The 12,081-nt window shown below is 56.8% G+C and overlaps 1 protein-coding gene across 2 annotated transcripts; it reads right to left on the bottom strand.

Moving 5' to 3' along the window:
- Nucleotides 1–489: 489 nt before the first annotated feature.
- Nucleotides 490–11,837, bottom strand: LOC142008204 (zinc finger protein 783-like). 2 transcript variants are annotated; one of them, XM_074985325.1, is made up of 7 exons: nt 11,716–11,837; nt 10,806–11,183; nt 9,930–10,056; nt 7,860–7,973; nt 3,461–3,583; nt 3,204–3,356; nt 490–2,171 (listed from the first exon to the last, which is right to left on the bottom strand). In XM_074985325.1, the coding sequence occupies exons 1-7, from the start codon at nt 11,737–11,739 to the stop codon at nt 1,159–1,161; spliced, it is 1,932 nt and encodes a 643-aa protein (XP_074841426.1). In that variant the 5' UTR covers nt 11,740–11,837; the 3' UTR covers nt 490–1,158. The 2 variants fall into 2 exon arrangements, with proteins under 2 accessions (XP_074841426.1, XP_074841427.1); XM_074985326.1 differs by having other exon boundaries at nt 3,204–3,353.
- Between the last annotated feature and the right edge of the window lie 244 nt (nt 11,838–12,081).

The following is a 12,081-nucleotide window of genomic DNA, read 5'->3' as shown; positions in this document are numbered from 1 at the left end:
CGGGGCACCTGCTCCTCCGCCCCCACCTGTGGCCCCAGCGCCTGACCTGCCCCCTCCCCCCCCCCCAGGCACCGGCCAATGCAGCAACCCCCCCCCCCCACGGCCCCCGCTGAGAAAGGGGGGGAGGGGCGCTTCTTCCCCTCCCCCCCATTCTGGCAGCCCAGGGACCCGTGATGTTCAGCTCCTTCTGCGCCCACTTCGCACCTGCCCCCGGGGGCCAGGGCTGGGCTGGACAGCACGTGCAGGATCAAACCCAGACAGGCGGCTGGTGGGGGCTCTTAACTCCCCGCCCAGCCCTGGCAGCACCGGGCGGCACAGCCGCAGAGGCGGCCCAGGGACAGCAGAGCCCTGTCCTCTCGGCCCAGCCCCCGAAGGTGGACCCCCAGGCGCCTGTGTGCCCTGGAAGCTGAGCAGTTGGGCATCCACCCCGGAAAGATTCAGATGCCACCCCGCTGATTAACAGATCACTCACAGCTGGCAGCGTGCATTGGTGCACGTCCACACACTGGTGCACATACATTTTATTCCCCCCCCCGTGAGAGGGGAGGCTGCTGGGCTCCCAGGCTACAGGCAATTTTAAATCAAGCCTGGATTTTAAAAGAAGAGAGATGCTGCTTTCACATGTATAGAATCACAGCATGGGTGTTAATACAGGCCGTCAGCCCAGCTGATCCCAATGGGCCCCCTCTTCACACGTTCCCATGTATCCAATGCTCTACCCAGGAGATGCTGAGCAGCTGCAGTGGCTTCCACCCTCCAGGATTGTCCCACAGAGCCAGGCTTTTGCACTTATGCACTTGCTGCCAGGTCATTTCCCTGCAGTCGGGACATTACGCTGCAGCCCAGGTGCTCGGTCGTAGCTTCCGGACAGATCATCATGCCCACGTTCACCGTCCGCGCTGATGCACCTTGGCCCAGCCTTATTTGCCCTGGCAGGATAAGGTGAAACCAGTACAACACCCACATCTTCCAGACAGTTAAAAATCCAAGGCCAATCATCCCTGTGGCTGCTCCTGCACAGCCCCCAGCTGTGACGGCTGTGAGGAAGGCCATGGCCAGGGTGACTGTTCAGACCTAAAGCCATTGAGCCTTTCACAGCCCCCGCATAGAGGGGCTGGTTGACCTCTCCAGGCTTGCGTAGCCTGGCTGTCTTGCGGATTAGGGTTTCTTCCTCCTGTGGCTGTGTTTGTGTTTGAGGAGGTGCTGCCTACGGATGTAGGTCTTCCCACACTCAGTGCACTTATAGGGCCGCTCTCTCTCCATGTGGATTTTCTGGTGGTCCACGAGGTGGTGGTGCCGGTTGAAGGCTTTAGGGCACAGGGTGCACTGGTAGGGCCGCTCCCCCGTGTGGATGCGCCGGTGCCGAATGAAGTCGGAGGGCCGGGTGAAGCTCTTGCTGCAGTAGGGACAGAGTGTGACGGTCCCCCTGCTGCGGCCGGTGTGCAGCTGTTTGTGCGTGATGAGACACCTCCTTTTCGAGAAATGCGCCAGGCATTCCGTGCACGTGTATGTCCTCGGCTCGGGCGGCGGCTGGGCTAGGCTGACACTCGGCTTGTGAGCCAGCCTTTGGACGTGTTTGGCAATGCCATTGGAGCAGTCGTTCATTTGTACATGGGGCTGAGGGGCTGGGGGAGCTGCTTGGCTTGGCCTCCCCTTGGGAGCCGCGCAGGCCCCCTCTGGTGGCTGGCACCGCAGGTGCAGCAGAAATTTCTGCTTGGCTTTGAATTTCTCCCCATAGGTCAAGCACTCATCCAGCAGCTCATGTGCATGGCCCTTCTGGTGGATGGTGAGATTGATCCTCAGGTGAAAGCTCTTCCCACACTCTGGACACACAAACAGCCTCTCTCGAGTGCTCCTCCTCTGGTGCTGGGCTGGGGCCCCACCCCAGGAAGTGGAATTCACCATCCTGCTCTCTGTATGGTTCCTCTGCGGGGTTGGGGAGCTGCATGCAACCTCCTGGGCTGTTAATTCCCCTGGATTCCAGACAGCCTCCTCTTCAGATCCTCCCAGTAACATTCCCGGCATCTCCAGCCTTTCAGGGACTTCCTCCACAGGGTCCCGGACGGGGCCCAGAGAGCCAAGGACAGCTCCTCCATTTTCTCTTTGCAGTGATGCCCCCAGAACGTCCTCCACTGGCTGCACCTCTGTTTTGATCGCAATCCCGTCATGGGCTGGGAGCGAAAGAGAACCCAGAGATTATTCACCCCCTCGACGGGAGAAACAGGGAAACTAATGCTTCAGGCATTCCTGAGTCCTAACCGCGGGGCTGGGGCTGTCTGCAGCTGGCATAGGCGTAGATGCGGGCTGGTGAGAAAGAGGCAGGCCAGGGAGAGCTGTCCTGTCTCAGTGTTTACAGAGGTCAGGAAATGACTGACACCAGGTTATTGGCAGACTCTGGGCTTTACATGTCCCACGGGCTACTGCCCAGGGTCACTGGCACCCTCTCAGAGTAGCCTCAGCTCCCTCTCAGAGAAGACGGGTTTTGGAGTCACCCTGGAGTTGTCCCGGTAGGATTCTCTGACGTTACGCCGTGGCTAACCTGACATTAATGGGCAGAACAAGCACAGAGGCCGCGTTTGACTAGTCAGCGGTTTAACAAAAGTAACTTGAAAGTTGCCGTTGGGCTGAGAACTGAGGTGGTGAGTTTCAGCCCCACACGAATTGTAAGAGCCAAGTTCCAAAGCTCCCCAGTGAGAGGTACGGGATCGAACTGGTAGCAGACTCTTACCCTGACTACACGAGAGAGGAAACCAGGGGAACGTTCCAGTGCAACACTGGGACAGCCGTGGCCTGGTTTTAACAACGCTGCTGATTAGATGGTTTCAGTCGGTGTTAGTGCTCAACAACCTCAAAGCCAGGCTGAAGCTCCCCCGCCCCATCAGACACACTCCTCAGAGTCCCACCAAACAGATTCCACTCACTCCCGTGTGATTGGAGCAGCTGTGGTCACATGACCATACCCGCCCTTCCTTCTCTGGGGCACAAAAAGGAGCAAGAGCCCACCCCATTCACCTCTTCTCGTTGCAACCCTTTCTGGGGGCGATGGGGCCACCTTGGGGCCACCAACATCACACAAAGGCCCATCCTGGAATCTTCGGGCAGAAACCAGCATGGGAACAGCACACTCTCATCGGAGTGGCTTAGTGCTGCCTGAGGCCGAGGCACCTGACCAGATGGCTTAAGAGTGGCCACGGAACACAAACCTTGCTTGCTCCAGATACTTTCTGCAGCAGGAAGGGGAGGAGTCCAGCTCCGCTTCCCTGACTCCTGTGAACAGCTGGAGGATGGACGGGTGAGGGGAGGGATGGGTGGTCTGCAGTCTGTTAGGATGGGCGGGCAGTTGTGAGGAACATCTGCTGTGAAGAGATGACAAACGCCAGTTACCACATAAAGCAAGGAGGCACTCAGAAAGACAGGATGTAGTGCTCAGGCTGTCTGGTTGGTTCAGTCCGTTACTCACCCCGGCTGTGGTGTGTTGGGATTCTCGTTTCTTCCGAGTCACCTTGATCCGGCACATGGAGCTCCTCCTCTTCTTGTTTGATCTGTGTCAGAGTGTCACTTGTCAGCATGGGGGAATCCAGTCCTGAGAAAGAGAATTAGGTTATTTTATTGACACCACCGATTTAAAAGCAGCACGTTGGCTTTGAGCTGCCCATAAGCACAGGAGTTGGGGGAGAGGAGATTTCAGCCTCACCGGCGTTTGCAAGGGACTTTGAGCTCCATGAGAAGATGGTTTTGAGAAGGAAGTTGGTAGCCACTAGGGGGAAAGACTTCATCCGTTATGGGGGTGTCACAGCCTAGTATGAAGCACAACACCATTTTCTTTGCATTGCCCCAGCAGTGAAAATCCAATACCGTCAACACAACCTTGTCATGTGACAGGCCTCAATCCCTGCAACTAACATGGTTCTCAACCCAAGGGGCCATGAACTACAGCAGGAAGAAGGCCAGAGACATAAGCCCTTTGATTTGAGGCCTGCTGGCAAGCATACTGAACCAGGCAAGAACAGGGCTGATGCGGCAGAAATGCACATTTCTAAGTACCATTAGGCATAAGAATATATACGCCAGTGATACTCAGATCTCCAGGGTTCAGGAGCCAAAGCAGAGATGAACATTTTCCGAAAGAGCCAAGGGCATTTCAATTCATTGTTCCATTCACTGTAGTACTATTCATAGTTACACATTATTATTGGAACTATTTAGTTTATATTATATATGTAATGTTCTCACAGTAAGTAAGTTAATAATGTAATGCAAGTTGATAACTTCATTGATTAATGAGGCCGAGGAAAAGCATCCTGATTGAGTGATACCTTCAACTGGTTAATAATGAAATCACACAGCGTTTTAATATCAAAAGGAAGGGTAGCTCAGTGGTTTGAGCATTGGCCTGCTAAACCCAGGGTTGTGAGCTCAGTCTTTGAGGAGGCCATGTAGGGATTGGGGCAAATAGATATCAGGGATGGTGTTTGGTCCTGCCAAGAGTGCAGGTGACTAGACTAGATGATCTCCCAAGGTCCCTTCCAGCTCTAGGAGATGTGTATGATGTGTAAGCATCAAAGAGCCACGAGCCACAATCTGAGTAGAGCCACAAACTCACCCCAGAAGGGTGGGACCAGAACGCCTCAATGCCAGCACATTCCCCACCCTTAACATGAACACACTGACCCATCCTACAGATGAGGTCAGAGTGACAACAGCGTGAACAGCGATGTTTTGATCAGACCAACACATGCAGATAATGGGAGGCCCCTGGCTATGTCAATCACAGCACCCTGCTACAGCAGGAGCAATGCCTGACTTTGTATGCATGCGTATCGAGCAGTCTCAGAGAGGTTGTTCTCATCTGGCCAAGGGGGGAATGGAAAGTCCCACCGCGCCCTGACCCAGCCCGTTCGCCCAGGCACACGCTTGCTAGTATAGCTGTGGACGTTGATCTGGGGAGCCGGGATCGTGCTCTGATGACAATAAAGTCGACCAAGTGCCTTTGCATCGTAATGGATTTTGGGGTCACTGGGTGGCTCTCAAGGCCCACTGTGCCAGCCACCAGTACAGAGCTGGGTTGGAGTGCAGGGAGAATACACGCACCCAGCCTGGGATCCCTCACCATCAGATGACAGTGATCTCTTTGTCCTTCCTTTACTGCTAAATGCGGGATGGCCCCAGTTAGGCGGAAGGAAGGTACAGAAAGAAGGATGGATTTAGAAGACGTAGAGCTTCCGATCAAAGAGGAAGTTAGTCCTGCACAATGTCCCTGTGGGCGCCCCACGGTAGACTTCACAGCAGTAACCCCCTGGGGGAAGAGGCGTCAGCGTGGAGTGGGATAACACTGAGGAGCCAAGGATGACAGCAGTGGCTGAATTTCATGTAATCGCACTGGTGAAAGTATAAGAAGAAGACGTCTTTAAGAAATGCAGCTGAGGAGAAGTGGCTTGTGTGCGGATTGCTGGAGGGCAGGGGCAGCAGATTACACAAATAACTGAGGTTATTACAACTGGAGACTCACGTGGAGCTCCTCCGAGTTGATATTGCGAGGCCTATGACTCCTTCCGCCAATGAAGGGAAAAGGTTTAGGAGACGTCCATAGTCCCGTCCAAATAAAACGTGAGGGCTGCCAGCATTGCCTCTCTGTCATCACAATAAAAAAAAAAGAGATGGAGAAGCGACTCAGTCGGTTCATATGAAAGGCTGAGGTCACCTTGGGTAGGAACGTGGGATGTGGCTTCAGGGTGACTTTAACAAGTCCGTGAATAGTGGTTTGTTACCAATGCCGCTATTTCCCATATCCATTGTCCTGAGGTTATGGCCACAAGGAATGCTGTCTTCGTGGATGGGGAAGAAAGGAGCGTGGCCGCACATGCAAAAGGTGGTCTAGTTAAGGTCTGCAGAACCTAGCCAAGATCCCACATTGGCTTGGGCAATCAGACCTGTGGGAAGAGGTTTCCCACACTCTTGAGGAATCTGTGTGCCCCTGGATGGGCAAATACTGGCACTGAAAAGCTGTTACAGCTGGTAGGTGTACTTTAAGCAAGCCAGTAGAGAAACCAGACCTTCTGAGGTCTAGAATATGATCTAAGATCAAAGAGAAGGGGGAAGATACAGGAGTCACTTTCTTGGAACTGCACCAACTTTGGAAGCTGTGACCAGGTGCCTGGTGAGAATGCCCTATTGAGGGCAGACTGGCAAGCCCCCCAGAACTGATGGTTTATTCTATCACTAGAGGCATAAAACCAGTATCGTAGAGTTCTAGAAATGCAAGAGACCCTTCACTGCGATTCCCTCTTTAAACCCTCCTCTGAACCCCACCTCCACTCATGCATCTGACGAAGCGGGTCTTTGCCCACAAAAGCTTATGCTCCAAAATATCTGTTAATCTGTAAGATGCCACAGGACTTCTTGTTGTTTTTGAAGAGACCTCAGGAGGTCATCAGTTCCAACCCCCTGCTCAAACCAGGGCCAGACCCAACTAAATCATCTCAGCCAAGGCTTTGTCAAGCCAAGACTTAAAATCCTCTAGAGATGGAGATTCCCCCATATCTCTAGGCAACGCGTTCCAGAGCTTCATTACCCTCCTGGTGAAACAGATTTTCCAAATATCCAACTTAGACGTCTCCCAAAAAAAGCTTCTGTCGTACCACGTTAGTTATGAAGAAACTGAACAGTCTCCGCTTTAACTACTCTAATCCTTGGCTCTTACAGAGGCAAATAGGTCTAACCCAGGCTTTACTGAACACCCAATGAGTGTCTGAAATGAGCACACTGTGGTGGATGCAGCAAGTCCCGGTGCCGACGGTGGTTATGGGGACTGAGATGGGCCCGGAACCCATCTGGAGTGGGGACTCAGGTTCCTGCACAACCGCAAGCAGAGCTCTGGTGGTACCACTGCGTGCCTTGCCCTCAGGGACTGAGGCCTCGACACCAACACCCTTTCACGTGTTGGCTGTCCCACAGGGGCTGTTTGGAAGCACTCAGTGCCAAGGATCTTTGTGTGCGCTGATTTTGGAGAGACGGTACATACAGCGGTGCCTGACCCCGGGGCCCTGAGGCATTACTGCGGAGTTCGTGGTGCTGTGCTTCAGAGTCATCAGTGCCACAAAACCAGCTTGATCACTCGTGCCAGGGACCCCCTCTGGCTGGTCAAGAGCTTGGCTGAAGGCTTACAGCCCTTTCTCCAGAGACTCCGAAGGGGCAGTCCACTGACTCCCTCTGTGATTCTCCCTCTGGAGGCTGAAGGCTCTGGGGACAATCTTCATCCCAGACAGGATTCTGGATGGGACTCAGATGCCAGGGTAGGAGCACCCTCCATGAGAAGTTTCAATTTTTGCCCCCGGTTCTTTCGGGATCTAGCCCTCCACTGGCAGCAGAAGCTGCATTCCGCAGAACACGGGCCTCGCCAGGACATGGGGCACAGCAAGAGCGTCCATCCGTCTCCCTGCAGGAGAGAGACCTTTGAAAGCAGGAGGAGACCGGCCAGGCCCCTACAGGATGATCCCAAAACAAAATGGGTCAAAAGAATTTTTTTTTTTTGGAAGAATCAGAAATCTCCAACCCCTGAAACACTCCAGGCATCACAAGAACGAACAGAAATGCTCAGAGGAACAAAGCCCTGAGAAGGCTGCAGTGAACACTATCGGTATGAGCAGGCTGCGCTGCTCCTTGCTCTGCTCCCAGGCCGGGAACAGTTGAGAGGGGACAGCGGGTGAGCCGCTGCCCACTGCTAGGTGGCTGTGAGCCAGACCATAAGGGAGAGAGAGAGGAGGAGGGAGGAAGGGTGTACAGCACGAGCAAACGCCACTCCGACGAGGGCACAGGGGAGCCTCCATAGGGACACTACTCAAAGACGCAGCATCACTCACCTGCGCAAAGCTCCGTGGGGGTTTCTCCTCTCTCCGAGTTCTGCTGCTCCCTGACACATGGCTCCTCCCCTCGTTCCAGGCGGGCTAAGATATCAGGCTTGGAAATGGCATAATCTAGTTCAAAGCAAAGAACAGCCGGGGATGGCGGTTACAAAGTATCTGACTGTTTACACTGTGCCCTTGGCATACGCCTGGGGCTCTGACGAGCAATAAGGACCAGTCCTCTGCCCTGATCAGCTCAACTCCTATCTGAGATTTACCAGCATTTGCTGCTTCAGTGCAAGGCACCAGCTAGAGATCAGCCAGGTGAGGAAACCAGGGCAAGGGGGAAACACTGTCCCAAGAGTGCATGATATGGACAGCCAAGTAAGCCCTGCTCTCGCCTTTCCAGAGCCGTCACACCCCATCTGCTCAGCCAGAAGGACACAGGAACTCAATCTTACCTTGCAGCAGTGATCTCTCCCAGGAAGGGTGTTGTGCCAGGCGAACCATGTGTTGGACAAGGATAAAGGACCCAGTCAGCTCTTCCTGGGGCAGATGCTCTTTCCCCGGCTCTGAGCATACCCAGGACTCTGCTAGGGTGGGGATGCTGGTCTACGACCCTCTCTGGGTTTAATTATTAGCTGCTACCTCTGAGCGCTCCATCATGATTCCTCAGGGAGGGCTGTGGCTTAGACATGAACTGAGAATGGCAGAGGTAGGAGTGTCCCTGACAACCCTGGGGAGGATGCCGCAGTCTGGGGCCTGCTGTGAAGGAGGCCCTGCCACCTGCTCCTGCCAGTCTCACCCGGGTTCCAGTATGTGTCAAGCGACTGGCGTAGCAGCCTTGGGGGGCCGCGGAGGAGCTCCTGACCCCATCCCTGTCAGTGTGCGTGTGCCAGGAGAAAGCTGGCGGAAGACGAGGACTTCCCAGAGGATGGATGTAGCTATGGCATACGCCTTGGAAAGCGCACTGCCATTTAACACGAAGCCAGGAAGACGTTCCTGTTAGAAGGCCAACAGCTCCTGCGTCTCCCCCCATCAGTCGTCAGCAAAGGGCGCTGGGTGCCATTACTCCAGGGAAGGGCAGTCTCGTGGTGAAGGCTCTGCCGAGTCCAAACCCAGCTCTGCCACCGACTCCACATGTGCCCCTGGGCAGACTGTCAGAGCATGGCATGATGGGAGCCCGGTACTTGTGATGACCTGGCACCAGCCGTGGGGGCCGAGCATCTGAAAACGTGGCTCTCAGTCTCTCAGGGACTCAATTCCGCATCGGTAAACGGGGACGCTCCTGCCCTGCCTTGGGGGGGGGTTGTAAGGAGAAGGCACCTACAGCCATGGTTTTCAACTGGTGTAACACGGAAACCATCCAAGCGTGCTGTGAATTTGTCAATTTCCCCTCCCCGCCTCTCCTCGCAGAGTGGGAGACAGGGGACGGAGTCCCAGCTGGCACAGGGTTTGTCACTCTCCCCTCATGGGGGCTCCTTGCAGAGCTGCTGCGAGGAGACATCCCAACCACACAGGAGCCCATTCGTGCTGGGAGTCAGCTGAAATGCTGCTTCCTGGCCCAGATGGGCTGGTGGGGAGCCCGTTCCCCCACCCTCACTGTGGCAAGGGCGGAGGAAGGGAAGGCAGGAGCCTGTGGACCTGGAACATGGTTTAAATGCTCATGGCTCCTCTCCTCCTCACAAGTAAAACGTGGGTGTGCTGTGGCGTTGTTTGTCCCATTGAAATGTGCCGTGTGACTGAACAGGTTGGGACACGCTGGCCTACAGTGGCAAGTAGAACCAGGATAAGACAGAAGCCAGAACCATGTGATGTCCGTAAAGATGACTTGGACCAGCGCAGAGAAACACAATTATTGTCCAACAGGAGAAAGCACAGGGCATGGAGAGCTCGAGCCCTCCACTGCTAACTCTCTGTTCCTATGGGAGGATGCATCACGGAGTTGATCTTCCAACAGATCTTTAAGTTGCAAGTGCTGCCCTAGCAAAATGCCAAGTAAATGGCGGATAACTCCGAGTGGGATTCCAGCCCTGGAACTGCATTGACCTCATCAGTGCTAACAAGGGAAGAAAAATGGATCCTTACCCAGCGAGACCAGGGTCTCATAATTCCCCTTCATCGTGTTCTTGTACAGCTCCTTCTGCCAGCCCTCTAAGCTCCCCCACTCCTGCTCATTGAAATACACCGAGATATCGTTGAACGTCACCGGGACCTGGAATCACAAGCATTGCACGCTCAGCACCACTGCCCTTGTGCTAGCCTCTCGACAGCTGCGTACGTCTTGTATTGGTCGTGAGACGAGGTGCACGAATAGCCTCCACCTGCACCACAAGCAGTTACTAGCACTCTGAGCAAGGCAAGCAGTGTTCCTGGTAAGCTGAGTGTTTGGGTGGCTACCTGGGAGACAGCCAGGTGTCGCCCAGTTGATTGGCGTAGTGCCTACAGCGCGTGTTTATACTGGTGGTGGACATCCCTTGGTGCATGTAACAAAATTTATTCCACCCGCGGATGGAAAAAATTAGCGGGAACCCTGAAGGCACGGCAGCCTTTCTTCCCTACCCAGACCTTAAAGGACACTCCCTAACCCCCACCACAAACCTCACCACCACCAGGGAACGCCTCTGCTGCTGTTGCTGAACCTTGCATTCCTCTGCAGGCTGCGGAAAGCCTAGCTGCGTGTGCTGGGTTCACCTACACCACCCACCTCCTTTCTGAATTTGGAAACGTAGTGCAGTGACTCATTGGGCATCCCAAAATAGCCCCAAGAACGTACAGTGGGAAACCAACCGAACCCAGCCCAACAGAACAGCAACCTGCAAAGCAAACCGGTTGCTAAACTCAGGCCCAGCTCAGCAGCAGGGAAGGGAGAGCGGTCGCCTGGCCTGTTTTAGTGCAACTGGGACAACCTCAGTGCACAAGGCGTACTGGTAACTGCCCCTCAGCACCAGCTGGGACACTTACCTGGGGCACCTCCCCATTGGTACCTGGGGGCAGCCTCAGGATCCAGAAATTCCTGTTCTTCAGCAGGTTCTCCATGTTCTCCAGCCGCCTCTGCAGCAGATTGTTCTCCTGGATCAGAGTCTCCAGCACGGCCCACTTACTCTCCAGCTGGTTCCCAAACTCCACCACTGTCCTCTCGCAGTCCATCAGTTTCTTCTCCATGGTCCCCGTCCTCCCCTCCAAGTTCAGCAGCCCTGTGGCCTGGGCCTCCACCTTCCGCTGCACCGCCTGGATAGAAGGCATCACACTCCCCAGCAGGGCTGCCCCTCCAGTTAGTCCCAGGACAGCAAGGGCTTGCAAAGGCCTCGCACCGGGCTGGCCCACGTCGACTTTGGGAACCTGTGTGCAAGGAAAGCAGGCGACAGCTGAGCTGGAGGTTGCGCCCAGGCCCCGGCTCAGCTGCAGAGGCACAGCCCAGAGCGGCTCATGTTCCCACTCATCCCCCGCATCACACGGGGTCACAGAGGAATCTCCGGCGGGTCCGGGAGGGCGCGGACCACTCCACCCCCGGCGCTTTCGACGGCTCCGTTACCCGCCCGTCCTGCTCGGTCCCAGCGCCGGCCACGCACCGTCCGAGCCCACCCGCCCCGCGGGATGCCCGTCCGGCGAGCCGGGGGTCCCCGGGAGAGCGCTCGCGCCCCAGCAGCCGCTGGCCCCGGGCGGGGACACCCCGGGGCCCGATTCTGAGCCCCGGCTACAAGGGAAAGCGCTCCCGGCCGGCGGGTGCTGCAGCCCCGGCCCCACCCCGCGCTCCGGGGACAGATGCCCCCTCCCCCCACCCCGGGAGCCGCTGCGGCCGCCCCGCGGACTGTGGGGGGCCCGGCCCGGCGCGGCCGGGCCCGGGAGCGCTCGAACCCCCGCCGGGCCGGACCTGGGCCGCGGCGCGCTCGGCCATGGCCCCGGGCGGAGCGGGGCGGAGCAGCGAGCGCGGCCGGCGGCCGGAAGGAGCCGCTGCCGGGCGGGGCTGGGCTGGAGGCAGCGGCCCCTGCCGGCAGGAGGGGCGGGGGGCGGCCGCGGCCGCGGCGGGAGCTGGGGGCGGCCGGGCCGGGCCGGGCTGGGATCCGGCCGCCGCGGCCGCCGCTGAGATCGGGGCCGGCCGCCCCCCGCCCCCCGCCCGGCAGCGCCCCCCGCGGCCCCGGCCCGGCCCCGGCCGCCGCCACCCCCCTCCCCCGGCCCGGCCGCACACGGGCCCCGCAGCGGCTGCCACCCCGGCCCCCGCCAAGAGCCCCCTGCGGGA

The sequence above is a fragment of the Carettochelys insculpta genome, chromosome 2 (assembly GCF_033958435.1).
Source record: "Carettochelys insculpta isolate YL-2023 chromosome 2, ASM3395843v1, whole genome shotgun sequence".
NCBI classification, from domain to species: domain Eukaryota; kingdom Metazoa; phylum Chordata; order Testudines; family Carettochelyidae; genus Carettochelys; species Carettochelys insculpta.
This window is presented reverse-complemented; position numbering and strand designations above follow the sequence as displayed.

Bases quoted from the DNA above. Each gene is read 5' to 3' on its own strand.
- LOC142008204 (XM_074985325.1), bottom strand. From the start codon at position 11,739: ATGGCCGAGCGCGCCGCGGCCCAG. The intron at 11,184-11,715 runs GTCCGGCCCGGC...CCTTGCACACAG, and splicing joins CCGAGCGCGCCGCGGCCCAG to GTTCCCAAAGTCGACGTGGG. The intron at 3,357-3,460 runs GTGAGTAACGGA...ATCTCTTCACAG, and splicing joins CCCAACACACCACAGCCGGG to CAGATGTTCCTCACAACTGC.